At 56.5% G+C, this 27,997-nt stretch overlaps 2 protein-coding genes across 7 annotated transcripts; one reads left to right on the top strand and one right to left on the bottom strand.

Moving 5' to 3' along the window:
* ATP2A1 (ATPase sarcoplasmic/endoplasmic reticulum Ca2+ transporting 1) lies at positions 1–16,219 on the top strand. 5 transcript variants are annotated; one of them, XR_005124370.2, is made up of 22 exons: positions 1–704; positions 1,025–1,042; positions 1,376–1,458; positions 2,700–2,804; positions 3,449–3,587; positions 5,195–5,275; positions 6,129–6,214; positions 6,369–6,666; positions 6,797–6,963; positions 9,621–9,709; positions 9,975–10,077; positions 10,319–10,450; positions 12,196–12,321; positions 12,418–12,636; positions 13,255–13,590; positions 13,794–14,014; positions 14,120–14,322; positions 14,442–14,527; positions 14,613–14,746; positions 14,861–14,978; positions 15,073–15,506; positions 15,937–15,967. XR_005124370.2 is itself a non-coding variant. In XM_037507359.2 (22 exons), exons 1-22 carry the CDS (start codon positions 587–589, stop codon positions 15,960–15,962), a joined length of 3,006 nt encoding a protein of 1,001 aa, XP_037363256.1. In that variant the 5' UTR covers positions 1–586; the 3' UTR covers positions 15,963–16,219. The 5 variants fall into 5 exon arrangements, 4 of the variants coding, with proteins under 4 accessions (XP_037363256.1, XP_054549743.1, XP_037363255.1 ...); XM_037507359.2 differs by having other exon boundaries at positions 15,073–15,190; positions 15,937–16,219; XM_054693768.1 differs by lacking the exon at positions 15,937–15,967 and having other exon boundaries at positions 15,073–15,190; positions 15,463–15,673.
* Positions 16,136–27,360, bottom strand: RABEP2 (rabaptin, RAB GTPase binding effector protein 2). Of its 2 annotated transcripts, XM_037507372.2 has the most exons (13): positions 26,703–27,356; positions 26,009–26,218; positions 23,768–23,925; positions 21,880–21,990; positions 21,443–21,793; positions 20,120–20,215; positions 19,926–20,024; positions 18,995–19,150; positions 17,818–17,995; positions 17,664–17,675; positions 17,512–17,567; positions 17,158–17,274; positions 16,136–16,792 (listed from the first exon to the last, which is right to left on the bottom strand). In XM_037507372.2, the coding sequence occupies exons 1-13, from the start codon at positions 26,761–26,763 to the stop codon at positions 16,691–16,693; spliced, it is 1,707 nt and encodes a 568-aa protein (XP_037363269.1). In that variant the 5' UTR covers positions 26,764–27,356; the 3' UTR covers positions 16,136–16,690. The 2 variants fall into 2 exon arrangements, with proteins under 2 accessions (XP_037363269.1, XP_037363270.1); XM_037507373.2 differs by lacking the exons at positions 16,136–16,792; positions 17,158–17,274 and adding an exon at positions 17,281–17,412 and having other exon boundaries at positions 26,703–27,360.
* Between the last annotated feature and the right edge of the window lie 637 nt (positions 27,361–27,997).

Genomic DNA, 27,997 nt, shown 5'->3' on the forward strand with positions numbered 1-27,997 from the left:
GGAGGAAGGAGAACTGTGGCAATAGAAACGGGGTCAGGTTGGGCGAACTGGGAAGAGGTGCCAGGGGAGTGAATGTGAAGGTCTGAGAGGAGTCAGTTCAGGGAAAGAACAGGAATAGGAAATTAAGTGTAACTGAGGAAGTCGAGGCAGTTGGGGGAGGAGTCATAGCAGAAGACAGAAAGCAGTGTCTTTCCCTGCCCCCCTCCCCTGGGGCTGGAGCCACCTTAGCTCCCTCGTGAGTGACATCTCAGGCTGCAGCCCCACTGTTCCCCCTCTGTCAGCAGAAATATCTCTCTCCTGACCCCTCCTGCTGGAGTCTCAGCCAGCCAATCCCTGACCTGGGGGAGGGGGGAGCCTGGCCTCCCCTACTCCCTCATAAGGACCTGCTGGGGGCTGGGGGGGTGGCCGGCTGCTGCAAGTGGGACGGGGGTCAGAGCTTCGTGGAGGGAAGAAAAACCTGGGGGGGTAGGAGAGAAAAGGAAGAAACAGACAAACAGGCAGGTGGACACACTGAGGAAGGCCCCCCACGTGTGAGAGTCCCCCTAGAAGGAACACACCTCCCCCTGGCCCCCAGGAAGGGAGCACAATGGAGGCCGCACACTCCAAGACCACAGAGGAATGTTTGGCCCATTTTGGGGTAAGCGAGACAACAGGCCTCACCCCGGACCAAGTTAAGCGGCATCTGGAGAAATACGGCCCCAATGGTGAGTGTCCCTTGGAGGAGACTGGCAGGGCCCTCTCATAGCACTGTAGCGCACACACATGCACACACGCAGATGCACACAGGGGCGCTCCCTCCAGAGTACCCCAGGGAGGAAGTGGCTCATGCTACAGATTGCAGGGGAGGGGAGGGCCCTGAGACTCAGAGTTTGGGGAGGCTTTATGGGATGACCTTGGTGAACCTCAGGTGCCCTTTTGGTGGCCTGGTGCCCTTACTTTAGGCATAAGTCCTGGTGGTGGTGGTGGGGTAGTATTAGAATGAACCCCAAATGAATGTGTCCTTTTCTTCTTTTTCCCTGGGTAGAGCTCCCGGCTGAGGAAGGTAAGTTACTGGACTCCCTGAGTTCTCATCAATGACCCCGTCTCCTCTGTACCCCACTCCCTTCTCCCTACGACTCCCAGGACAAACGGCCCTCCCCACAGGTTAGAGTCTGGCTGGGGGCAGAAGTTTCCAGGCACTTTCTCTTTGCGATATCCAGCCCTTGAACAACTGCCCATCACTTTGGGAGCCTGTTTTTGACTCCTGGCAAGTTCCCTCCACCCTTCTGTCGGTATCAAGGTGCCTATCACCCCATTCCCGCTCTAGGCTGGAGTCCCACACGTTCATCCTCTAGACCTTAATCCTAGGGGGCCCTCTGCTTGCCTCTTCCCCCAGGGAAGTCCCTGTGGGAGTTGGTGGTAGAGCAGTTTGAAGACCTCCTGGTGCGGATCCTTCTCCTGGCCGCCTGCATTTCCTTCGTAAGTGCGGAAAGGCATCCTGGGGTTTGGCTGGGGGTGTAGTTTGTGGGGATCTGGAGAGTCTGCTGGGGGCTGGGGGTGTTGGACTCATCAGTCCTCTAGCCCCAAAATCCTCCACTACAGACCATAACTGAGGGAGCTAGGGGGCCGCTGAACTGCGTCCTCCGCCACCCTCCCCCCACACCCTGCAAGCAGGTTTTATTTTAAGCTTTAAGGGCGTTCTCAGCCAAAACACTGAAGCTAAGCCTCCCCCGCAACTTCAAGGGCTTTGAGGGCTCAGCCTGGGCTGCTGCTCCCGGGCCACCACTATTCCCGGCATGCCCTGGGGCACAGGCTGCGCTCCGCCAATCCCCGAGCCTCCTGGCCCCCCGGCCCCGCCCTCCCGACGCTGATTGGCTCAGAGAGAGACTCCCTCCCGGAGGCGGCAAAGAGCTGCGGGTGTGAGGGCGACTCCCAGCCGCTCGGCCCAGTCCTCTCAGACCCGCCACCCCACCCCGCCCCCATTCGGGCGTGGAACTCATGGGGTCTCCCGCCTCACCCCCTGCTGACCTGCCTCCTTCCCCAGGCCCCTCACAGCCTGAGGGCTGCCCCCACCCCTTCCTCAAGGCCCTGCCACCTCCTCTGTCTGGGGCATTTTGGGGTGGCTCTCTTAGCACTTCAGTGCTGCGCCACGACCACTGGAGGCAAAAAATCCTCCAGCTGGCCCCTGAGTACTAACTGGCTGGACCGCACTTCCCCCTTCTCAGATTTGCTCCTTGACATTTGCCTTTGGCTGTTGCCTGGCAGTGGCAACAGCTGGGGTGGGGTGTGTACAGGAGGCCCCGTAACACTATCCCGCCTCTCCTGCTCCTGCATGAAATTGGAGCTTCCCAGCCTTGGGCTGTGGGGGAGGGCTATGGGTGGGCCAGCGCTGTGAGGACCACAGGGTTCTTCCTATTGAATTTTGGCTCCCCAAGATGGATGCAGCCATGGGGGTAGTTGGCCTGGGTATTCCCTGAACTTTGTTTACAAGCCAACCACTTGGCCAGGGAAACCTGAAAGCATTCCCAGCTAATTCCCGAGTTGTGCCTGCCTGTGCCCACCTGTTCCCACTGAAAAAGAGCAGCGCCTGGAGCGTGTAGCACCTCACCGAAGGGGTTGCAGAACCCCCATGATGCCCTGTACCTTTTCTGTACTCTTGTTCTCTCCACCACTTCCATTTTTACCACAGGGGGTTTCTTACCTGTTATTCTCCTTCCCAGGTGTTGGCCTGGTTTGAGGAAGGCGAAGAGACCATCACTGCCTTTGTCGAACCCTTTGTCATCCTGTTGATCCTCATTGCCAACGCCATCGTGGGAGTTTGGCAGGTTTGCGCAGGCCCAGCCTCACTCCTTCACATCCCAGCGCTGAACACGAGGCCAACCTCCCGCTGCCTCTCCCTCTCCTCCTCCGTCACTTCCCCTGGACTTGCCTTGTTCCCTAGTCCTATTGCCCAGTTTGAAAAAGGGACAGAGTGCTGGAGGTGGGAGGCCTGCGTTCCCACTGTCAGAGAAGTTCCTTCTCTCTGAACCTCACTTTTCTCATTCATAAGATGAGCATCATGATCCTGCCCCGCAGAGGCGTGGCGAACTTGAACAAGCAGGGGCCACAAAACCCCGGCTCTGGCCTGGCCTGATTGGCGTTCAGTACCTGCTACTTTGATCCTTCTTCTCTTACCACCCTTGACTTTTCCTGTCCCCAGCTTTCTGCTTTTCCTTGACTCCTCTTTCCTAGCCTCCCTGTTTCCGCTGTAATGGTTTCCTCACCCAGAGACCCCTGTCCTCAGGCGGAGGTTGTCTTCCCCATGACTGGCCACCTGCCTCCACCTCTGTGGTAGCCGCTTTCCCCCTGGGACTCTAGACCCTGCTCCTCTAGCTCTTCACCTCTCCCCGCGCCCTCCCTACAAGTCCCTTCCCAGTCCGCGACCTTACTCCTTCTGCTGACCCTCCTCTCCTCCGCCTTGTCATCCCAGGAGCGTAACGCGGAGAATGCCATCGAGGCCCTGAAGGAATATGAACCAGAGATGGGGAAGGTCTACCGGGCTGACCGCAAGTCAGTGCAGAGGATCAAGGCTCGAGACATTGTCCCTGGGGACATTGTGGAGGTGGCTGGTGAGTGATGCAAAGGGCTCAGGTTTTGAGGCCAAGCTACATGTGTTGGGGCTGGAGGCTGGTGGGCCCTGATCTTGGTGTCCAGGGAGGTAGCCAGGATGGTGGAGACTCTGCTTTTCCTTCCCAGACTCCTCAGGAGGTCACTCCAGGGCACTCTGGCCACAGCACCCCCTCCCAGTCAGAGTCTCAGCAGGAACAGCCAGTCCTGTCCCTGAAGCTGCAGACAGACCCCCTGCTCCCCCTCTTCTCACCCAGCACTTGCAAGCAACAGGTGGAAGCCAGTCGCTGCCAATGGCCCCATCTCCACCCCCTCCCGAGGCCTGGCTTCCCTCTCCTTCCACCCACCCCCAAGCTTGGTCAGCTTTAAGTCTTGACCTCTGTGTCCTTGAGGCCTCTCAAAGGGGAAAGAGTGAGGGTAGAAGGGAGGAGGGAGGCCGAAGGCTCAAGCCCCCAGCCATGTAAGGGAAACTCAGGCCCCAGAGGAGAGCACGGGACTTGGGAGGAGGGGAGTTCAAGGAGGGCCCCGCCTCTCTGGTGAGGGACACTTAATGCCTGGCCAGGGAGGAGTGGGGGTGGTGGCTGAGATGACTGGGATTCTGCCCCTTCAGCGGTTTTCACGTTTGCCCTGCACAGGCCGTGCCACATCTGCAGTCCACTGGCACAGGGGAATGTCTCTTTCTGGGCCTGCTTCCCTCGGCCAGGCACCCATGTCCCACCACGGGAAGCTCGGGGAGGGGGAGGGCACATGGGCTGAAGCCCCCAGTGCCCGTCACTGGGCCGTCCTGCTACGGTGGCAGTGGAGTCAGTGCCACGAATGTCTATAAATACCGCTTCGGCTTGGGTGTCAGGGTGCACCGCCCGACTGCACCGCTGGCCGCCTCCCTCCTGGTCAGCTTCCTCTGGCACAGGAGGAAGAACCTTAGAAACAGGGGAAGGAAGGTGGTGGAACCCTGTCCCTAGTCCCATCCATGGACTAGCAAGATGTGGCCAAGGCTCTGGGTGGCCTTCTGCCCCCTCCAGGACCCCTGAGTCTGCTGGACACCCACAGGCCAACCCCGGGGTGGTTTCCCATACTGACCTGCTCCCATCTGTGCATGTCCCTCGATCTTCCCTGCCTTCTTACTCAGCTCTCTGAGGTGGGGTTGTAATGACTCCCCTGCGCCCCAAATCTTGCTTGCTTCCTGCAGCCCTACCCTTTTCTCCTGCCTGGCCCCCCAGCTCACTCATGTGGCTTCTGTCCAGGGACCAGGGCCCGTGGGTTTCTGATGTACACCTCGGCCTCCTCTCTTCCTGCCTCTTCCTTTCCCACACTTCCCTCTTGCTCACTTTCTCCTGCTTCTTGCTGCACCATTTATCTTGGCTGACACTGGTTTTCTCAATTCCCGTATTTTCTCCTCACCTTCCCAGCATTCCACTTCATTCTCTTCCCCTAATGCCATGTCTACCTGAGGTACCCTATTCTCTTGAGTTCTATCTAGTGACAGGAGGGCAGGCCAGGGTGACCTCCTGAGACTGAAGGAAGAGGCAAGGCACTTGTAAAGATTGGTTGTGTTAAGGAAGAAAACTCTCTTCTCAATTGACAACACTCCTCTCTCCTCTTTCCACAGTGGGAGACAAAGTCCCTGCAGATATCCGAATCCTTTCTATCAAGTCCACCACCCTCCGGGTTGACCAGTCCATCCTGACAGGTCTGGGGGCCCGGGTGGGATGCATCAGGGAAAGTGGGATGCACATTTGACGAGGGAGGAGCTGGGTGGGCAGAGACAGGGATGATGTTACAGGTGGACACAGGAGTACCCCCAGTAGTCAGTCCCGCCCCCACCCGCCCCCCCGACGGCTCTGATGTCAGCTTTGCTCAGCTCAGCTTCCTTGTCACAGCCTGAAACATGGGATGTGGGAGATAGCGCGAGGCTTGTGCCCATCCTGCAGATGGTCCTCCACCCACCCCTTCACAGGGACGTGCAGCAAAACAGCTTAGCTGCCCTGTCTCCTCAAAAGTCACCATGTGAGCAACTATAGATTCGAACTGGGGGTTTGGATGCACTTAAGAAAGTAGCTGCCTCTTTCTCCACTGGGAGACGGTGATGAGCCCGTGAGCATTCCCCGTGGTCCAAAGAGGCAAGGCTGGGTGGGCCCAGGCTGACTCTCTGAGCACTGCCATTCAGTGAGGGACTCAAGGTGCCCAGCAGGGGCCTCCCCAGCATGCGCTGCACAGTTGACAGTGTTCTTTCACACCAGGCAGCTGCTTTGACTTTCACCGGTCCTCGTTCCTCAGGGTATATATTACTGTCCCTGTTTTACGGAGGAGCAAACAGGTTAAGTGGCCCAAAGTCACGCAGCTTAGAAATGATCAAGCTGGGACATAAGTCAAGGTCTCTTTAAGTGCAGCGAATTTCCCATTTGCCTGCAGTGACTTCTTCCAGAACTCAACCAGGATGGTTTCTTGGTCCTCAGGGCTCTGTCCTGCCATGCAGGGTGCAGGTTAGAGGTAGGAAGTGTGGGAGAAGGACATGATGTCATTTGAAAGCCCCTTCTCTACAGGCGAGTCTGTATCTGTCATCAAGCACACTGACCCTGTCCCTGACCCCCGAGCTGTCAACCAGGACAAGAAGAACATGCTCTTCTCGGTGAGCCTTCCAGGGCTGGCTGTTGTGCGCTGCAGCTGGAGGCCTGGCCTGGGAGACACATGGCGGCGGGGGGCAAGAGGAAGCCTGCTGTTGGGCATGTGTGGTATGAGCGTCACTGCCTGCCTGATTGCTGGCCTTGTTTTCACATTCCCAGGGCACCAACATCGCAGCCGGCAAGGCCGTGGGCATCGTCGCCACGACCGGCGTGAGCACCGAGATTGGGAAGATCCGCGACCAAATGGCCGCTACGGAGCAGGACAAGACCCCCCTGCAGCAGAAGCTGGATGAGTTTGGGGAGCAGCTCTCCAAGGTCATCTCCCTCATCTGCGTGGCCGTCTGGCTTATCAACATTGGCCACTTCAACGATCCCGTCCATGGGGGCTCCTGGTTCCGAGGTGCCATCTACTACTTTAAGATTGCTGTGGCCCTGGCTGTGGCTGCCATCCCAGAAGGTATGGCAGCCTCTTTCTCCTCCCACTTTCTAATCTCATCTACAAGGACCCCTTTTCCAAATCCCCGATGGATTTGGGGGGCCTCCTTCCCCCATTGTTATTCCCTTATCCCTCTTCTCCCTCCCCACAGGCCTTCCTGCAGTCATTACCACCTGCCTGGCCTTGGGCACACGCCGCATGGCAAAGAAAAACGCGATTGTGAGGAGCCTGCCCTCTGTGGAGACCCTGGGCTGCACCTCTGTCATCTGCTCCGACAAGACAGGCACCCTTACCACCAACCAGATGTCTGTCTGCAAGGTCAGCAGACTGCCTTTGGGGTGGAAAGTGCCCTCCCAAGATGGGGTTGCCCCTTTATCACTGGCAACTTCTCCTTTGGGCCTGGGAAATGCTCAGAGGGCAGAGGGAATGCCATCCTGCCTGCTGTGAAAGGGATTCAAGAGGCCCCTCTGCCCTGGCCATTCAGCTCCCTCTGGCTATGTTCGGTGTGTCAGACACCACCTGCGTGGTTGCCTCTAGTTCTGAACAACAGCCCCTTCTGGGGAGTCTCATTAACCCCATTTTTTAGAGGAGGAAGCTGAGACCCTGGGAGACTCAGTGCACAATACGTATAATAAGTAGTGGAATTGAGTTTCAAACCCAAATCTCTGTCTGGTGTGGAGCCTGTGCATCAGGCTGCCCTCCAGAATGGCCCCCCATGATGGGCCTGGGGGCCCTGGCCCTGTTTGTCTAGAATAGCATTTTCTTTTTTTCTTATATTTTTTGTTTTATATATTTTTTACATCTAGAACAGAATTTTCTAAAGCAGGGTTCTTCATCTTTTCTGTGCCTCATACTCTTAGACAGTCTGGAAACTCTTTATTATAAATGTATAAAACAAAACACATAGGCTTCTGTTTAAAAAAATCATCAGATTATGGGGGCCTCCTTGGTGGTGCACAGTGCTATGAAGCTGTCTGCAACCTTTGCAGCGCTGGTTCGATTCCCAGCCCCCCAGGGAGATTCCCACATGGCGTGGCAGACCTCTCCTGTCGCGCCCGCTGCTCCCCACAGGAGTGTATTTTGGTCATCGCCCTGTTCTGCTCCCCGCTCTGTCTCTGGTGAATCCTCTCACTCTCCTGCACCTCTGGCCTGTACCCCAGCTCTTGTATAAAATAAATAAATAAATCTTTAAAAAAATCTTTTAAAAAATCATCAGATTATAGAGGAAACCAATGATTGAAATATAGCGACCAAATCTTTTTTTTAAAGATTTTTTTTATTTATGCATACAAGTACTGGGGTGTAGGCCAGAGGTGTAGGGGGTGAGAAGATTCACCAGAGAGAGAGAGGGGAGCAGAACAGGCAGATCTACTGAAATACACTGCTGAGGGGAGCAGCGGGTGAGACAGGAGAGGTCTGCTGTGCCATATGTGGGTCAGCTCCCTGGTCGGGGATTGAACTTAAGCCTTCGAGGTGGTAGCGCTGAGACTTAACCCCTAGGCCACCAGGGAGGCCCTGCTACCAAAACCTTTTAAAAACAAAGTTTGCATTTGGTACTATCTATCTATGCTTTCTTATTTTTAGTGGCACATTAAATAGCAGGTTCTGGTAGTGGGCGTATGAACTTCCATAATATTGAAGTAGTGATGAGTGTAAATGCTATTTTGAAAGACCTGCAACATTACAGTGTGACAGGAACATGCCTATGATCATATTGGTGGCGAAATCACAAGTTTTGCTAATACTAATATGGACCATTGCCTGCATTCATAATTGGAAGAAAGCGCTAAATATCAGTTAAAAACGAAATAAAAGACTTAATTTTTTTTTTTGCCATCCCAAGATCACAGGCTTCTTGGGGAGCGGGACACTGATCATGGACTCCAGGCAGAGAACCGCTGCCCTAAGCAGAGTTCTGCAGAGTAGCATGAAATATCAATTGGTGTTCTGAGAAGAGAGGGCTATGTGGCCAGATCAGGGTGAGAAAGGCTGTATCCCTAGTCCCTTGGGGAGACCCAACATACCTGTTGGCATTTGAAAGCCTCAGAGAAGACTGGCTGTAAAGAGGATGGATTGTGCTTTGTTTAATACTGAACGTCCTAAACTAACTTGACCCCAGAGCTGTTTGTCTTGGTAATTATTTTTTAAAGATTTAAAAAAAAAAATTATATAAGAACTGGGGTACAGGCCAGATGTGCGGGAGGGTGAGAGGATTCACCAAAGGCAGAACGGGGAACAGAACAGGCAGACCGACCGAAACACACTGTTGAGGGGAGCAGCGGGCGAGACAGGAGAGGTCTGCTCACCATATGGGTATCTCCACGGCCGGCAGGGATCAAACCGGCTCTGCAGAGGCTGCGGACAGCTTCGCAGCGCTAAGCTCAACCGCCTGCGCCACCAGGGAGGCCCAGAGCTGTTTGTCTTGGAACAGCCCTGGCCCTGGGCTGCTTCCCTCCGGGCGTGGTATCCTCTAAAGCACAGGCTTCAAAACCAGACCACAGGCTCCTGCAGCCCGGTTCTTGTCATGTTTCGTAAACACAAATGGATGCCATATTTGAAAGTCAAGAGATTTCATAGGAAAATAACTTGAATTTCTAGCTCTTCCTGCTAAACTGGAAAGTCTGGCCACATGCAGCTGGAACTGTCACTGGGCCCTGTGCTAAGGGACAGACTGGTCACCGCAGTCCCCACCATACCATGCTGTGCACACCTTGTCTTATTGACTGATCTAAGGGGCCTCCGGTGGCCCCTGCAGGGACTTTTGTTGTAAGGCCACTAACACAGAACACAGAATGATGGCAAGGGAGAGGTGGGAGAGAGGGGGAGGCAAAGAGGAGAAAGGCCAGGTGAGGGGGCGGTGGTGGGAAGCTGGTGAGTTTGCCCAGAGACCTGGGCAGAGAGCGGGTGCTCACCACTAAGAGCAGGGCCCCTCTCTGGGAGCATTAGACATCTGTATGGTGCCTTCTCCCCTGCAGATGTTTATCATTGACAAGGTGGACGGAGATTCCTGTGTCCTGAACGAGTTCTCTATCACTGGTTCCACTTATGCTCCAGAAGGAGAGGTGTAAGTCCCTCCTCAAGTCTTTCCTCTGTATCTCATGCCCCCCTCCACACCCCTGCCCCGTTCCTTAGGGCCACCTTCTGGTTTTATCTTCTTCCTCTTTCCCTCACCTTGTTCTCTCCCGCTGCATCTCCTGGTCAGTTGCCCGCTCCCCAACTGCCCCTCACTGTTTTCTCCATGCTCTCTCTGCATCTCACCCCCTATTCTTCTCTGCCTGTCTCTTTCCCTTCCTTCTTCCCCTCCCCACCACCACCCCCACCGCCGCCAGCTTGAAGAATGATAAGCCAGTCCGGGCAGGGCAGTACGATGGGCTGGTGGAGCTGGCCACCATCTGTGCTCTCTGCAATGACTCCTCCTTGGACTTCAACGAGGTAACCCCTCTGCTCCGAAGGCAGCTCTCTTCCTTCCAACTGCTCAGCGTTCTGGCCTCCTTGGCAGGCCGTGAGGAAGGGGTCCTGGGAAGGGGTCCTATGTCTATGTCCTTTCCTGGAGGCATGGGGAAGGGAGTGGCTAGTTCCCTTGCCCTTCTAGGTGGAAGATGGGTCTGCTCGGTGGGAGACAGGGGTGAAGAGCCCAGGGCACTGACTTCCTCCTCCTCCTCTGCCCTCTCAGGCCAAAGGTGTCTATGAGAAGGTGGGTGAGGCCACCGAGACAGCACTCACCACCCTGGTGGAGAAGATGAATGTATTCAACACTGACGTGAGAAACCTTTCGAAGGTGGAGAGGGCCAATGCCTGCAACTCGGTGAGTCAGGGTCACCCAGGAATCCTAGAAGGCAGAAGCCCCCTTCTGGACACAGCATTGTACCCCAGACCCCACCAGCAAAATAGATGCTCCTCCCCGCAGCTTTTCTCTTCCCCGCTGACTTTGGCTAGGAGTAGGCCTGGAGTTTCACCGCTCTTTCGGCCTGCCACCTGGCTGCTGCCCCTGTGATGAACTTAAGTCAGTTCTTCCTGCTGCATCCCTAGTTGGAATGGACGAAATTGGACACAAACCTCAAGGGACCCATCATAAAGGGGCAGCCTTGATGCCAGCTGTTACCCTTTGTCTCTAGCTGTGACTTGTCTTTGTCAAATCTCAAATCTGATTTGGCGCTTGGGAACTGATGGCTGTGTATTCTTCCACGTCCCCTTGTGCAGGCGACTAGCCCAGCTCGCCCCCTTACTCTGCGCTCTTGCTGCTAATATGTACTGAATGGCCACACAGGCCCTCTGGGGTGCTGCATTCCCCACCTCGCTCACCTTTTTTATTCTTTTGTATATGCAAGATGCCCATCGCTGCTTTATTTAATACAACAAAAACGAAAGCAACCTGAATATCCATAGAGGACTTAATTTAAGAATTGTGAAACAGATAGTGTAGACACCACTCACTTTTTTTATTGTTTTTTTTTTTTAACATTTATTTTTTATTTATGCAATAGCTGGGGTACCGGTCAGAGGTGCGGGAGGGTGAGAGGATTCACCAGAGACAGAGTGGGGAGCAGAGCAGGCAGACAGAAAGCCCTGCTGAGGGGAGCAGCAGGCGAGGCAGGAGAGGTCTGCCGTGCCATGTAGGAATTTCCCTGGCCGGCCGGGAATTGAACCCGCGCTGCAGAGGCTGCGGACACTTTCACAGCACTGTGCTCAACCCGCTGCGCCACCGGGGGGCCCCTGTTATTTTTGTTTATGGAGAAATAGTCATGATGCATCTGGTGACAAAAGACTCAGGCCCTTGCATGGAGTACTTAGTGCCCTGTGCCAGGCGCCATTCTGCTCTGTGCTATAGCGCACGTCTGGAGAAGCACACAGGTGGTTGTTTCAATTTATTTATTTATTTGTTTGTTAGTTTGTTTGTTTGAAGATTTATTTATTTATACAAGCACTGGGTACAGTCAGAAGTGCGGGAGGGTGAGAGAATTCACCAGAGCCAGAGCAGGGAGCAGAGCAGGCAGAAGGACCAAGGTACACTGCTGAGGGGAGCAGCGGGCGGCAGGAGAGGTCTGCGCGCCATGTGGGACCCTCGCCTGGCGCCTGGGGATTGAACTGCTGCTACAGAGGCTGCGGGCAGCTTCTCAGCCCAGCACTCAACCACTGTGCCACCTGGGAGGCCCAGTTATTTAAATTTAAACTACAGTTTGATCAAAGTGGAAACTCCTGCCTCAGCACATTTCTCCTGCTCAGCAGCCATCGCTCACTTGCACCCTGTTGGTCGGTTCAGACTCTAGGACATTCCTCGCGCCACCGCACACTGGGCCCTCCTGTTTCTGTTGCGCTTTAAGCTGGACACTGGAGGACAGTAGCCACGTTAGCCTTGGGGCTCACTCCCCTGCTCCTGTAGGCAGAATTAGCTTAGTCTCAGTCTCAGTATGGGGTGCGCTCTGACCCCCAGATCCTTTTTGACTGTTGTAAGGACTCTGGGACTTTCCCTTGTAGTGCAGCATCATGGTTCTTTTCCCACCCATCTCACATCTGGCCCCTACCTCCCCACTTGCCCCCTCTGGCTCCCAGGTGATCCGTCAGCTAATGAAGAAGGAGTTCACCCTGGAGTTCTCCCGGGACAGGAAGTCCATGTCTGTCTACTGCTCTCCAGCCAAATCCTCCCGGGCTGCTGTGGGCAACAAAATGTTTGTCAAGGTCAGAAATCAGAATGTGCCTCTCTTCCTAATGCTGAGCCTGTCTCCCTGTGTCCTGCAAGGCAGGCCATGGTCTCTGAATGTTCTGATTTCCTAGGGTGCCCCTGAGGGGGTCATCGACCGCTGTAACTACGTGCGAGTGGGTACCACCAGGGTGCCAATGACAGGCCCAGCGAAGGAGAAAATCTTGTCTGTGATCAAGGAGTGGGGGACTGGCCGGGACACCCTGCGCTGCCTGGCCCTGGCCACCCGGGACACCCCCCCCAAGCGAGAGGACCTGATCCTGGATGACTCCGCCAGGTTCATGGAGTATGAGGTGGGCAACCCAGCTTCCCGTGGTCCTAGACCTGGTGCCTCACCTCTGCCACCTTGTCACGGGTCCTGGAATGGCAGGATGTTATTGTGAGACCTTGGGGATCATCTAGCCTGGTGCTGCTGTGTGTGATCCCTGGGCCTTTCTGTGAGGGGACACTTGCCCAGAGCAGATGTCTACTGTGTCTCTAAGCTCATTGTCAGGCTCAGCTGACATGTCTTCTCTGGGGAGAAGCAGCTTGCATTTTGGCACAAGCTCCTTACCTTGTAGCGGACTGGCTGTCTGCATAGCATCAAAGTACTCCCTCATCTTAGCAAGGGGAGACTGTGCCCCTGCAGGTAGCATGATTTGCTCAAAGCTGGACAGGAAGTGAGTGGACCTGCTAAAAGCAGAAACCATCCCCATAACTTCCTGCTCAAATTCTCTGAAAGACACCGTCTGTCCCTAGTGCAGGTTCACATCTGAATAAGAAACTTTCCTCAGTCTTCAAGGCCCTGCTGAGGTCTGAATTCTAGGCCTAGGGTCAGCTCTGCCCTTGCTCACTTACCATGCCCCCACCGCCCCTGGGAGGAGTCCATTTTCCAAGCCCCTCCCTGACGCTGTGGCTCTCTGTCTCTTCAGGCCGACCTGACCTTCGTTGGTGTGGTGGGCATGCTGGACCCGCCCCGCAAGGAGGTCACGGGCTCTATCCAGCTGTGCCGTGATGCCGGCATCAGAGTAATCATGATCACCGGGGACAACAAGGGCACAGCCATTGCCATCTGCCGGCGAATTGGTATCTTCGGAGAGAACGAGGAGGTGACGGACCGAGCCTACACTGGCCGGGAGTTTGATGACCTGCCCCTGGCTGATCAGCGGGATGCCTGCCGTCGCGCCTGCTGCTTTGCCCGCGTCGAGCCCTCCCATAAGTCAAAGATCGTGGAGTTTCTGCAGTCCTTCGATGAGATCACAGCTATGGTGAGGAGGCCTGGGCTGGCCCACGCTGGGCACAGGTGGAGTCTGGCGGGGGGCAGTCCTTTTCGTGCCTGTTGGGACCTGGGGTCCAGAGAGGGCGGGGCTGAGCCCAGACCCTGATGAGATGCGCAGAAGGCAGCGAGCGGTTCAGATACCCCGGAAGGCTCAAGGAGGGGTTATGAAAGTGGCCCCGCTTCTTCCCTCAGACAGGTGATGGTGTCAATGATGCCCCTGCCCTGAAGAAGGCTGAGATTGGCATTGCCATGGGTTCTGGCACTGCCGTGGCCAAGACTGCCTCTGAGATGGTGCTGGCCGACGACAACTTCTCCACCATCGTGGCGGCTGTGGAGGAAGGCCGTGCCATCTACAACAACATGAAGCAGTTCATCCGCTACCTCATCTCCTCCAACGTGGGCGAGGTGGTCTGGTGAGCAGCCGGGTGGGTGGGCACGCATCCAGGAGGAACTCGGGCTGGCGGGAGGACCACGGGTCTGGGAGGCAGGGTGAATGTGTGATCACCTCCTTCTGGCAGCATCTTCCTGACGGCCGCCTTGGGGCTGCCTGAGGCCCTGATCCCCGTGCAGCTGCTGTGGGTGAACTTGGTGACTGATGGGCTCCCGGCCACAGCCCTGGGTTTCAACCCACCAGACCTGGACATCATGGACCGGCCCCCCCGGAGCCCCAAGGAGCCCCTTATCAGTGGCTGGCTCTTCTTCCGTTACTTGGCAATTGGGGGTAAGCAGGATGGGGCCCCACAGTCCTCCCCAACCCCCAGGACTGAGTCCTTCTTTGGGACCACTGTTCATGACCGTGGTCCCCTTATACCCCTGACTCCCATCTTCTCTCTACCTCAGGCTACGTGGGTGCAGCCACTGTGGGGGCTGCTGCCTGGTGGTTCTTGTATGCGGATGATGGGCCTCATGTCTCCTACAGCCAGCTGGTAGGGTGGAGAGAGAAGGGGGAGGGCACCCACAGGTGACATGGAGGCTTCCGTGGGATTCCCAGTTCCTCTCCCTCCCCTGCAGACTCACTTCATGCAGTGCAACGAGGAAAGCCCTGACTTTGAGGGTGTGGACTGTGAGGTCTTTGAGGCCCCCGAGCCTATGACCATGGCCTTGTCTGTGCTGGTCACCATCGAGATGTGCAATGCCCTCAACAGGTGGGCACCCCCCCCCCACCTTCCCGAGGCCGCTGCTTCGTCCTCCAGCCTCTCCTCACCACTGCTCTCTTTTCATGTCTCCCACCCTGGGCTCTGCCTGGCTTCCCCCTGCAGCCTGTCTGAGAACCAGTCCCTCGTGCGGATGCCACCCTGGGTGAACATCTGGCTGGTGGGCTCCATCTGTCTCTCCATGTCCCTCCATTTCCTCATCCTCTATGTGGACCCCCTGCCGGTGAGCAGGGAGGAGGGAGTGGTCAACTAGGGGCCTCTGCCTGCCCCTCCCCAGAGGGGGTACATCCTCTCACTGCCTTGTGCCTGCCCCCCAGATGATCTTCAAGCTCCGGCCCCTGGACGTAACCCAGTGGCTCATGGTCCTGAAGATCTCCCTTCCAGTCATCGGACTGGACGAACTCCTCAAGTTCGTTGCCCGGAACTATCTGGAGGGTAAGCTGCTCCCTTCCTCCGGGCCCCGCCAACCCTGGCCCTGAGCACAGCCCCCGTGCCCTGCGCTGCGAAGGCGCCTGCCCCCATTCCCTTTCAGGTGGGTGTGTCCTCGGTCCCCTGGGACCAGGGTCCCGCTCCTCCTTTGCCCACCTCTCGGCACTTGGTACAGACCTTCTCCTTGGCCCCCTACCGCCTCCTCAGCCCTCTTGGCCCTTCAGGCCTACCTCTCCTCCTCCCTCGATAACGGCTGTCTCTGTCCTCTCTGGCCGTAGGATAACCCGTTCCCCCCTCCTCCATCTCTTTGACCGTGTCACAGGTATCACGCCCCCTCTTGCCCTCGCCCCCAGCTGCTGCTCCCGCCCTCCTGTCTCCCCCTCTGCACCCAGGGTCACTTGCGCTCGCAACTCCACCTGCGCTCATGGCTCCACCTGGAGCCACTGCTGTCTGCCACTGGCGCGCTTCCAGGCGGGTGGGCCACCACCCCCCCTGGCTCCGCACTGCCCGCCCCTGGCACCCCGGTGTCTGCTGGGCTGCGCTGCGCTGCGCTGGCTGGCGCTGAGCTGTCTGCCGCTGGGACTGCAGTGGTTGGGAGGAGTGGGATCTGGGCACCCAGGTGAGTACGGGGAGGGCCTGGGTGACCTTCCAGGTGAGTATGCCAGGGGCCAGGACAGGGGACCTGGGGGGGCCATTTCCTGACCCCGCCTGTGCCCCACCACCTGCTTCATCCCTTCCCTTTCTCCTTCCAGATCCCGAAGATGAAAGAAGGAAGTAACCAGCCCTTCCGCCCCTCCCCCGCCCCATAGTGATGCATCTTCAGCCAGAGCTGTGGCACAACCCCCATGTTCCCTTGACTCCCCCCAACTTTTTCTGTTTATAAACACAATGTCCCCTTCCCTTTTCCTCCCCTCTACCCTCCCTTTTGCCCTTGTAAACTCTCCCCCCCAACCCCATGGGGCTTGCAGGGACAAGGCGACCGATTGAGCTGAGCTGCTTATTTATTGAAAATAAATGACAGAAAAGTCTGGCCTTGCCTCTGTGTGCATCTTCGGGCCTGCATCCTGGGGCACAAGCATCTTAGTGTCATGCAGTCCAGAAAGCAGCTGCCTGTCTTGGGGCGCATATGTGGAGGGACCCGGCTGACCTGGACTGGAGGCTCCACCACCCTTCACGGCTTGGCCGTGCCCGGGGAAGGGGCCTGGCCGTGCCTGGCGAGCCTGTGCGTCTGGCTGGGGGGCGTGAAGCAGGACAGCCAGAAAGTCACAGGGCTGCACCTGCACCTTTGGTTCCTGGGGGAGCCCCTCGCCCAGGTGGCATCCTTGAAAGCAAAAGGCCCAGCCACCCTAGGAAGAGGCACCGGAGGGACAGGGCGGTAGCAGCCCCACCACCGAACCCCAGTTTATAGAGGGAGAAGATGAGCCTGAGACCCCGGAAGCCTGAGACTCATGGTCTGCGGTGGAGAAAACCAGTCTCCCTGGGCAGGTGGGTTCCCCCGCGGACGCCTCAGGTGTCCTTGATGTCTCTGATGTCCCGGAGGGGCGCCTCGTCCATGATTCTCTGCACTTGCTCCAGATTCTCCGCCTGACGAATCCGTTCCAGGCGCACCTGCGGGGTCCAGCAAGGGAAGCAGGGGCCCTTGGTGAAGAGACGCAGCCCCTACCCCAACTGCCAGTCCCCAGAGGGGCAAGGGCCTGTGACCACTGTACCCAGGGGCACCTCCCACCCCTGCCCTTGGAGAAATGGGGTTCCAGGAAAGAAGTGGGTCCTGAAAGAGGAGCCTGAGGAAGTGTGGGCAGGGGCTTCAGCTCTGACAAACATGCACACACAAGATCGACATCTGGGGAGCAAGAGCTCAGGAAGACGGCCCGTGCCAGTCCCAGGAGGAAGAGGATGCCCTCTATTAGGCTCCCAAGACCCAGCACAAGTCACCTGGAGTCAGGTCAGCCAGGTGGGGAGGGGACAGGCCATACCTGCAGGGCCTGGGACAGCCGGACAAAATCCCTCTGCACCTGTTCACTGGTCTCCAGCTCAGCCTGCAGCCGCAGCACCTTGGCCCTCTGTTCTGAGAGGAGGTCTGTGAGCTGGGCCTGGGGGAGCAGGACACTGCGCTGGGGCCTTGGCTCAGCCAGATGAGGGTGTGTGACCAAAGAAAGGGGACTTGTAGACGGGGGATCCCCTTTTATACCACCCCCACTCTGACCTCTTCAGTGCAGGCTTCCTGCCGCCTGGTCCAGAGACACAAAGGGCAAGAGGGGCCGGTTAGGGCCTTCTCCACACTGCCACCCCGAGCCCGCCACCCCCGCCTGGCCCCAGTTCTGCCTCACCTTGTTCTGTTCCTGCTGGACACGCTCCATCTCCGTCCTCAGGCTGCACAGGGAGGCTGGGAAGTCAGGCAGGGGCCAGATATCAGGCCCACGCCCGCTCTCCTGCCCCACCCCCGCCTGCTGCTTGCCGCGGGGCTGCAGCCCATACTCACCTTCCAGCACCTCTGTGTGGAAAGGAAAGAAAGAGTGGTCAAGGCCTTGACAAATCCGACAAGCTGGCACGGTTTCCTCTCCCCACTCCTGGTGCCCCAGTGGGGAGCCCAGCCTTCAGGGGAGTAGGGATGGGGGGGCCCTCTCCCACCTCACCTGTCTCCTCCCGCTGTACCCTCAGCTGGCCCTCCAGGCTGGCCCTGGCTGCCGTCTCCTCCTCCAGCGCCTCCCGCAGCGTCACGATCTCGATCCGCAGGCGCTCAGCCTTGTGCTCCTGGGCCTGCTGATGGGCCCGCGCCTCCTGCTGTGTGCGGCGCACCAGCTGCTGCAGCTCCTGGAAGCAGTGAGGGCCTGCTGAGGGGGCCGGAGGGGCAGAGGCCACAGATGGGGACCGTGGGGTGGGGAAAGAAAAGCGTTCGGAAGGGCAATGACCAGGTGCCCATCACGGGAGTGTGGACAAGGACAGCCACGGCAGCTGCAGTGGAGGGCCCTCGGGAATGGTGCTGAGGGACAGGGCCGGGAAGTTACCTTTTGATAAAGATTAAAATCAGCTAATGCTAGCACTCCATTGTGGGGGCAGACATGTAATGAAAACGATGCTAAAAAGCAGCAAGGGGATCATGCTGAGGAGGGTAGACAGAGCCAAGGAATATGGGGGTGCACCCAAGAAATGGGAGCTGCAGTTCTCAGGGTAGGCAAGGGCTCAAGATGATCTATGTTATCAAGAAAGCCAATCATGGCCTCCCTGGCGGTGCAAGGGGTTCAGACGCAGCACTATGAAGCTGTCCACAGCCACTACAGCACGAGTTCCCATCCCCAGCCAGGGAGCTGACCCACATGGCGCAGCAGACCTCCCCTGTCTCACCTTCTGCTCCCCTCAGCAGTGTATTTCAGTAGATCCACCTGTTCAGCTCCCCACTCTGTCTCTGGTGAATCCTCTCACCCCCCCACACCTCTGACCTGTACCCCAATTCTTATATGCATAAATAAATGAATCTTTAAAAAAAAAAAAGCCAGTCAACCAAGGTCACTCACGGATTGATGATGAGAGCTTGTTATGAACCAAAGACTATGGGAATTCAATTGTGTGGATCTCATCACTTCAAAATAAGAAACTAAATCACTGCTTCCGTTGCATCCGGCATTCTGTTAGCTCATTTTCTCCTCATGCCAATGCTGGAAGGCAGTATGGTCCCATTTTTCAGGGGAGGAAACTGAGGTGACAGACACTGCCTGGGCCTGTCCCTGGGCCCCCGGGTCCCAGTGCTTTGCTCTGCCTGAGGAGCAGGGCTGACAGGTGGCCCCAGGCTCTCAGCAGCAGCTCACCCCTTACCGGCACTGAGCTGGGCAGTGACTCCTCAGGGCCCTCCTCCTGCTCCAGGCCCTGTGGGGCAGCAGATGACGGCTGCTCAGCCCGGAGCCCTTGGTTTTCTTCAGTCAGCCGCTTTACCTCATGGCTCAGGCACTTGTGGGAGGTGGCCAGCTCCGCCTGGGGATGGACAGCGTGAGGAGATGAAAGCGAGCAGTGTCTCCAGTGTCCTGTAAGGTCAGCCCCTGAACTCTGCTCGCACGGTGCTGACCGTCAGAAAGCCCACTCCTGCCTCCTTGCCGAGCAAGGAGAAACACCCTTCGTTGTCTTCTGCTCCCAGGTTCATCAAACACCCTTCTCGGCTGGAGGCCACACAGTGGCAGCCACGGGTCACGTCAGGTGTTTTATTTGGTCCATGTGGCTTTTTCTTTGACTTTAATTGCCAACTTTAAAGACGACACAAAAAACATCCAGGTCTCTGGCTCCTCTTGACAAATCTGACAAGCTGGCAGCAGTGAGCCGTGTTTCCACATGGCGGTGAGCGGCGGGGCGGGGGTCAGGGTCTGCTGCCTACCTCCCACCTGGCCCAACTCATCATTTATACCTCCCGTCTAGTCTTGGGAAGCGTCTGATCCTGCAAACTTGCTTTGAATCCTCACGGCTCTGTCAGCTAGGTTAGATTATCTCAGTTTTGAGGTGAGGTTGAGGCTCTGAGCTGGAGGGATCAGCTCATAACCACACAGGGAGGTCACGGTGGGTGCTGTCTGACCGCAGACGCCCTGCTCTGGCCCAGCACCTGGTGCCCTGGAAACCCTTTTACTCACCTGGCCCCAACTCCAGGGTACAGCCCCGATGGCTGGGGTGCAGGTCAGGTGCCTTAACTTTCCTACCAGGTGTCCCCCTCAGCCAATTCCCATCACGCTCCTCCCCTCTCCCCCCGCCCCCCAGCCCTCACCATCTGCAGCTGAACCCGCTCCTGGGCCTGGCTCACGGTCCCCTGCAGGGTCCGCAGCAGCTGCTCTGAGTTCTGGACCTGGGCCAGGAGCACCTGCATCTGTGGGAGGAAGGGGTGAGAATGAGGTCGGGGCCCAGGAGGAGGAAGGCGGCCGGAGCCCTTACTGTGGGAACTGGAGCAGAAGCAGGACCCACCTGCTTGGCGCAGTCCTCATTGCTCCGTCTTAAGCCTTCTTGCAGCTCATCTCGCTCACGACTGAGGCTCTCCAGATCCTTCTGCAGCTGCCGCCCCTGCCACAGACCCTGGCCTCAGTTTCCACCTCTGCCACCTTTCCTCCTGCATCTCAGCAGACGGTGACATCATGGGTGCAGCAGCTCACACCACGGCCTAGGAACTGATACTGACTCTTCTCTTTCCCCCACTCCCTACTAGCAACCCAGCAGCAGGCCCTGCCAGCTCTACCGCCAAAGAGGATTCTAAACCTGTCCTCTTCTCTCCATCTCTGCTGCCATCTCCTGGTCCCAGGCACTCCTTCTAAAGTGTATCAAACCTCCCCTAACCAGCCACCCGGCTTCAGTTGCCCGCTCCCCTCACTATGTCCATTCCCACCGAAGCCCAAGCCTAAAGCAGAGCAGGCCTCTCTTGGCCTTAAACCCACACAGGCTCCCTACTGGTCCCCATCGCAAACCTAGGGCCACGCAGGCCCCTGTCTGCTTTCCAAGCTCATCTCTCTCCCCCGTGGTGGCCTTTCTGGTCCTCAGACACACATGGGCATCATGTGGGCCTTTGAACTTGCAGTTGCTTCTGTCTCCAATCTTTGAAAAGCACCTCATTTTCCCCATGCAGGTCTTGCTCTCCTGCACTGCCAGTCTCTACCCACTGTGAGCTCATCTTCCCATGGACTGGCTTGGGTCTGCTTCCCTCCCTAGGAGGTAGCACTAGGAGGGTGGAGGCATTTCCTTCTTCACCGTGTGTGGGGTAAAGGAATTGGTCAGGCTTTTTGCGCCACTAGCTTCTGTGGCTATCACCTGCAGCCTCAATCGCAGTAATGCAGAAGGCGCTTGGGAGCGTGAGCCTGGGGCATGCGGGGCTGATTGTGGACACCTGAACTATGGTGTGGGCATGAGTAAGTGGGCACACCTGCACCGTAAAGGCAGAACTATAAAGGTGGCATCACTCAGGAGGCAGCTACGGGAGGACGAGCAGCATGGCTACAGAAGAGGTGAGGCCATGAGCGAACGCCAGAGCCCAGGGAGAGAGCAGACTGGTGTGGGGCTGGGCGGCCCAGTTGCCTGCCTGCCTCCTAGCCCCCCTGCCCGGTCCGTGCCAGCCTCCCTGCCTGGCGTGCCTGGTTCCCTGAGAGAGCATTTCCTTGACCCGTCTGCCTGACTCCACAGGGAGCCTGCCCTGTGCTCGCTGGCACTAGATGCCCAGCTCCAGCTCAGGGCCCAGTGGCAGCTACTCGGCAGCATTTGCTAAAGGAGAGGGACGCGGGCCGCTCTTCCCACTCTACTCACCTCCACTTGCAGCTGCTCCCACTGGTTGTCTGGGACCAGCTGGTAACCAGGAGGGGGCAAGTAGATGCCCTCGGGGACCAAGGTGCCCGTGGACACCAGCGAGGCTGTCTCCTCCTGCTCGGGGCTTAGGCCTTGGCGGGGCCGGGGTAGGGAGGCACTGCTGCCGGCCCCACCGCCAAGGGAGAAGGAGGAGATGGAAGCGCTGTCGTCACAGTTGTGGGCGAAGGCCTCCGCGGCCGCCCCCCCATCTCCACTCAGCTCCTCGAGAGGCTCCAGCGGGGGAGATGGGTCCCGGGACAGGGGCAGCAGCTCCGTGGAGCCATGCAGGGAAGGAGGCTGCCGGGGCCGTCTCTAGGAAAAAGGGGAAGGGAATAGGCTGGGGGTCCGGGGTATTCTGGCGCCCCTTCTCCCCTCAGCACCCCTGGCTGCCTCCTCACTTGGATCTCTTGAATCAGCTCCTCTGCCCGCAGCAGTTTCGCCTTCAGCTCCTCAATCTCCTGCTCCATGGGCAGCACAATCTCCCGCAGCTTCTCCGAGTCCTCGTGGGCCTGCAGGAAGGGGGAATTTAGGCAGTGGCTGTCCCCACTCCCGACCGGGGAACCCCTTGGGCCTGTTCAGTGCTTTCTCTTCTATTCCTCCCAAGAAGGCGCTGTCCACCCCCATCTTAGAAGAACACAGAGACCCCGTGAGGTCATGTGACTTCACGCTGTGTCTTCCTGTTGTCTGCTCGCTCACCATACTTTTCTTCCTCTAAATCCATTTCTTTTATCAAGGAACCTCACAGTTCTAGTTGGGCACACAGCCTAAATTCTAGAATACCATCTACATTTCTCAGCTTCCCTACAACTAAGCAGGTCCTGTGACTAAGTTCTAGCTAATGAGATGTAAGCAGATGTGCCAGGTGCAACTTGCAAGTCCCTAAAGGCAGAGGATGTACTCTACTCTTGCTGCTAGAATGTGGACGTAATGGCAGGCTCTCAAGCAATCATCTTGAACCATGAGGCAATAAAGTACCTGTGGCAAAACAACATAGGAGGAGCCCAATTCCTAAAAACTTGCTGGGCTGCCACATCAGTCCTGAATGTCTCTCAGATGGGATCCTGCCGAGCTCACACGGTCAACATCCTCTGGACATCTCCACTTGGATGTCACACAGGCTCCTCTAACCTAATAGTCAAATCTGAAATGGCTCATGATGCCATTTCTCTTTCCACAAGCTCGAGGTCAGTGAGGGGCCCTGCTATCAGCCAGCTGTCCAAGGCAGAGATCTGCCAGCCACCCACTCACTTTCAGTTCATTTCTACCTCTTGAAGCCTTTAAAAACCAGCCTCAAAGAAGCCCCATTTAGTCCTCCAAATCTCTTCCGTGAACAGCTGCAACAGGCAGGTGCAAGGGCCAGCACCTTTTTGGGCCTGAGTGGCCTAAACAAAACACCTCTGGTCCCCTTTGAAGCCCTGGAATACATGTTCTGTAGATGCCCGTGTCAAGTGCAGTGTCGGGCCAGGACGGGAACCACCTGACTCCTGTGCTGCAGCAGGTGGCTTTAATTCACAGGGCCGCCCTGTGGGACTCCTCTGTGAGGACACTCTGAGGCAGTGGTGGCCTTTGCCGGGAAGCTGTGGGCTGGAAGCTTTCCTTCCCTGGGCTCCTGTGCTGATCTTTATCTTTCCATCATTCGATTTACTCCATGCCCCTCAGCTGCAGTTTCCTCCTGCATAAAATAAGGTGAGTACCCACCCCCCAGGGCTGCTGTGAGGACTGAATGAGGTGAGGAGTCTCCCTTTGAAAGATGCAGCGTTTGGTAATATGTGCTTCCTCTTATTGTTAATAACAGCAATCACCAAGAAGGTGATAGACCAGTGGATATGGAACGAAACTGTAGAACCAGACTGCTTAGATTTTTAAATCTTATCTCTGTTCCATCTGGTGTGCGTAACCCAGGGAGAACTGCTGAACATCTCTGAGCCTCTTTGGACTCATCTGGGAAATGGATGTAGTGGGTCTCTCTTATAGGGGAATGAACGGGGAAACTGAGTCTTCAAAGCAGTTAGCATGGTGTCTCGTGCAGGAGAGGTATCCTCAAGTGTCAGCTCCCTTCCCCTACATGCCCTCCCTTAATTTTGGAGGTACACAAAGGGCTAGACCTCGCCCAGTATGGAGCCAAGCATTCAGTAAGTCATGGTAATTGCGTGCTAGAGCCAGCATGATTTCTGGGTTCCCTGCTCCCCCTGATCTGGAAATGGGACACCAAACCCCTCTCTGGTCACCTTTGGCTGCCTCAAAATCTTTCCAAATGTGGAGGGGCAGGCCATCCCCACCCCCAACCTTTTCCATCTGCTTCTCCAAGGAATCCAGGGGGTGAGCCCGGGACAGCAGCTGCTTCAGGCGACCCAGCTCCCGCTCCTTCTCCTCACAGTCCTGCTGCTGCTGCTGCCGCTCCTGCTTCAGAGAAGTGATCTGGGCTTCGTAGCTGCTGATGGAGTCTGGTGGGGCAGAATGGGCGGAGGAGAGGGAGGGTCAATGCGCTCTCCATCATTAATGCTCTCTGCCAGGGAGTTTACCACAGCGGCTAAGACAGCGGACTTAGTGGCAAGCTGGTCCTGGACAATCAAGTAGCCTCCTGCATCAGTGTCCTCAGCTGCAAAGTGGGGACACTAATGATAACCCACTGGTTTGTTGGAGGATCAAAGAGCTGATATCTAAAAAGGGGTTCAGCTTTCTTGCTGGTACATAACAAATGCTGAAGATATGAGACCTATTCTTGTTACTATGCACCAATACCAATCACTAATAATAGATATTTACTGTAGACCAGACTGCCTGCTGGGTTCTGGATATAGAAAAGTTAACCAAACAGAGACCCTGACTCCAAAAACCCATCGTACAGTGGGGAAGGCAGCCGTGGAAGTGGTGGGGAAGCAGCGTGAGAAGCCGAGAGAGGCTCATGCCTGGGCATGCAGAGCCAGAGGAAAGAGTCCCTCACTCTGTCGGCCTGGCCAGAAGAGGCCACGAGCAGGTGTAGAGGAGGGTAAGGATACCTCAGCAGGACCAGCAGGAGCAAAGGCTCAGAGGTGAGAAAGTGGATGGCAAGTCTGGGGCATGGTGGGGAGATGGTGGAAAAGGGGAGGATGGCAGTGAATGGCCCCTCAGGCCTTGAATGCCACGCCAAGGAGTTTGGTATTTATTCTGCTGGTCAGTGAGAGATGGAGGTGGTGTTGGGTGGAGCAGTAGCATTTTTTACTTGCATAGTTATTTTAACATGTACCAGCATTACATATAAAGATTTTGCTGCCAGAGCAGCTGTGTTAAAATCTTTTGCTGCTTTCTAGCTGTGTGACCTTGGGCAAGTTAGCTCACTTTTCTGGGCCTTAGAGCTTCCTCTGTAAAATGGAAATGGATAATAGTTCCTATCCTACAGAGTTTGTTATGAAGATTAAATATTCATAAAGCATTTAGCTCAGTGCCATATAATAAGTAACTCAATAAATGTGAGCTATTTAGGACACAGTTTCTCTTAGAGACATAACATATCCTTTAAAATAACTCTATGTGAGTTTACGTTTTTATTTTAGAGATTACATACAAAGATTTTTTTTAATTTATTTTTTATTATATTTTTGAGGTAATGTAAGGGTACAACACCATAGTGTACCCACCCCCAACTTAACCCATATTACACCACTATGAGTTTTTTTTAAAAAGATCTATTTAACACCAAAAAATAACAAAGATCTATTTAAAGAACAAACATGAAGTAGATAACTGGGTGAGCTGCAGGAGGAGACAGGTGGAATGGGGATCCTGAAATGTGGGAGACAGGGTTGGGGAGAGATCTGGAGCCAGGAGTGGCTGTTACAAAAGTAACATGGTGGGATGGGATTTTGGGAAGTTTCCTCTGGAAGCCAACACCAAGGCCAGACCAGACTCGAGAGGGAGACCTGTGAGAAGGAAACAGTCCCGGGAAGTTGAGGACCCCACCAGAGCATGACATCATCAGCAGCAGAGGGGTGAGAAGATCTCGAGGCTATTTCAGAGGCTGTTCTCCCAAAGGAGAAGGCAGAAAGAAGAAAAGCCAGGGAATCTGAGGCAACACGAGCTGATGCATCCCAATACAAAGAATGGGAGCTGGACAGAGGGAAGTCAGTGCACGTGCGTGTGTGTGTGTGTAGAAGTGGCTGGGGAAGGAAGGAAACCAGAGCATTAGACTCTGTGACTGGGCCTGGGGCTGAGTCTGTAACCCAGAGGCTCAAATGATGCTGGTTCAGAAAACAGAAGTTGCTCATCTTCAGGGTTGACCAGTCGCCAGTGAGTGACTAGAAATGACACTGAGCAAGGGAACAGGTAGAAGTCTGGAGTGAAACTTAGCTGAAAGGGATGGAGTGGGGCTAGCACTTGCGGCACCTCCATGTCAGTACCAAAAGGGTGCCCCTTTCTCTGGGCCCACGGGCCTGCCCTGTGCTGGTAGCCCTGCTAACCCACTCTATAGCTTATCATTCCTCCCACCCACTTATGTGGGAGTGCCTCCCACTCCCCTTATGAGTGGGAGTCTTGGAGTCCCCGTCTCACCTTTCAAAATGGCCTGCAGCGAGGCCACCTCCTCTTGGCATTGCCGCCGAACTGCAGCCACAGCCTCTGCCTTCGTGCTCTCGCTCACCTCTGCCACCGCCTTCATGGTCTCCATTTCCGCCAGGGCACCTGCCAGCTCAGCCCGAAGCCGGCCGAGCTCCCCTGACTCAGCCTCCACCTTGGGCCCCTCCTGAGGCTGAGGGTCCAGTGCTGTGGGGGACAGGTATCAGCTCTCTTCCCATCACACTCGGATACCCAATACCCCAGGTCATCAAATCTGCAAGACCTGCAAGCTAGCACAGCAGCACCCCAACCTTCACCTAGCCCGACCCGCTCACCTGGCCACGCCCCTTACCCCGCCCCTTCTCACCCAGCGCGGGTTGTCGCCTGTAGCCCCGCCCCTTTCCCGTTCCCTGGTTCACCCAATCCTTTTCCTGACACGACCCCTCCCTTCCAAGGGCCCCGCCCCCTGCGCACCTGGCCCCGCCCCCTCACCTGTCCCTGGCCTACCCCGGGAATGTCGGGCCACGCCCCCTTCGCCGGTGGCGCCGGGCCCCGCCCTCTCTTTCTCGGCGGGGTGGCCCCGCCCCTTTCCTCAGTCCCCCCCCCCACCATCCCCCATCCGCCGGCTGCCGAGCTCAGCTCCGCCTCCAGCTTCGTTGCCCCTCGCGTGCACGGGCGCGCCCTCACGTACCGGCCCCCAGCCGTCGTCCCCGGCCATCCTCGCCCGCGGCCGCCGGCGCAGCAGCCGCCATTGCCTCCGCGCAAACGGCGGATTCCCGCACTCCCTAGTGACGGCGCTCACCGCTTCCGGGTCCGCTCGGCTGTTTCCGGATCCGCTCGGCTGTTTCCGGATCGGCCCTGGGCTCGAGGCCGAGGCCGGAGATGGGGGCACTGCCGAGCCGAAGATTCCCGAGCGGACACCCGGCCGCGGCCTCGGGACCCGCCCCTCTCCGTCTGTGTTGGGCTGCGCTGTGTGAGAGGGACGCCTGTTCTTCAAAACCCCTAAGAAGTTCTTTCATCAGAGCCCCCCTGACGTCTCCGCGTGACCTTGGATGCTCTGCTCAAATTACACCTCCTCCGGGACGCCCGCCGGCCTCAGCCCACGAAGGGAGAAGCGCCCCCAGTCTCTCCCCAGCTCCGGAGCCAGTTCCTTGCTCTACCCCTGTCGCCCTTCGCGGGAGCCAGGCTCACATTACAGCGAGTTGTGGCCAGGTTTTCCTGCGCCTCCGCCCTCGTGGAGAGGCCTGGGCAGGGCTGGGTCGGCTTCGCCTCTTTTGGGGCGTCTGACTTCCCAGCGTTGGCGGTCATAGAAATCAGGAACTTCCATGTTCCCACCCCCACTTTGCTATTCAACCAGTCACCGCTTCCTTCTAATCCCCCCTCCCCTTCCAGTGCCTCTTAAATCCCCCTTCACCTCCCTAGGCCACTGGCCTAGTCAAATAATTATCAGTGACCTCTCCCTCCAACCTGACCTTGGACGACAAGCAACTCAAAGTCCAGACTCTCAATTCCGCTTTCCCAAACCCGTTTCTCCCTCTTTAAAATAACTAACTCCAGGAATTTGGAAGTCCTTATTCTTAGTGTCCTCCTGAAAGTTCTACAAGCTCTACCTACAATGAACTGAGTATTCCAGAATGTCATTTTCTTCTCCTGCGCCAACACCAGCCCCAGTACTCTCCTGAACATCCACAATGCTTCTAACAAACTAAACATGTCCTTACTTGAACACACCAAGTCTCCACTCAAATGTTACCTCCTTCTCCAGGTCTTCCCTGACCACCCTGTCTAAAGTAGCCCCTCTACATCTGTCCACCATTAGATTACATGGGAGACTTCTCACCATCTTGCTTGGTGTTTTGTTGATTGTCTAAGTTCTTTATTACCAGTCTCCCTCTACCCTTCCATGGCCTCAGAAACTCGAATGGAAGCTCTAGGAGATTAGGAATCTTATCTTTCTTTTCACCTATTTCCCCCGGCTAGCACAGT

Source organism: Talpa occidentalis, unplaced genomic scaffold, assembly GCF_014898055.3.
Source record: "Talpa occidentalis isolate TD23 unplaced genomic scaffold, MPIMG_talOcc4v2.1 talOcc4.12, whole genome shotgun sequence".
Classification (NCBI taxonomy): Eukaryota; Metazoa; Chordata; class Mammalia; order Eulipotyphla; family Talpidae; genus Talpa; species Talpa occidentalis.

Excerpts from the sequence above, each read along its gene's own strand:
- ATP2A1 (XM_037507358.2), top strand. The coding sequence starts at position 587 with ATGGAGGCCGCACACTCCAAGACCACAGAGGAATGTTTGGCCCATTTT. Across the intron at positions 3,588-5,194 it reads GGACATTGTGGAGGTGGCTG|TGGGAGACAAAGTCCCTGCA; the intron begins GTGAGTGATGCA and ends CTCTTTCCACAG. Across the intron at positions 6,215-6,368 it reads AGAAGAACATGCTCTTCTCG|GGCACCAACATCGCAGCCGG; the intron begins GTGAGCCTTCCA and ends TCACATTCCCAG.
- RABEP2 (XM_037507372.2), bottom strand. The coding sequence starts at position 26,763 with ATGGCGGCTGCTGCGCCGGCGGCCGCGGGCGAGGATGGCCGGGGACGA. Across the intron at positions 21,794-21,879 it reads AGCTGATTCAAGAGATCCAA|AGACGGCCCCGGCAGCCTCC; the intron begins GTGAGGAGGCAG and ends CCTTTTTCCTAG. Across the intron at positions 20,025-20,119 it reads ATGAGGACTGCGCCAAGCAG|ATGCAGGTGCTCCTGGCCCA; the intron begins GTGGGTCCTGCT and ends TTCCTCCCACAG.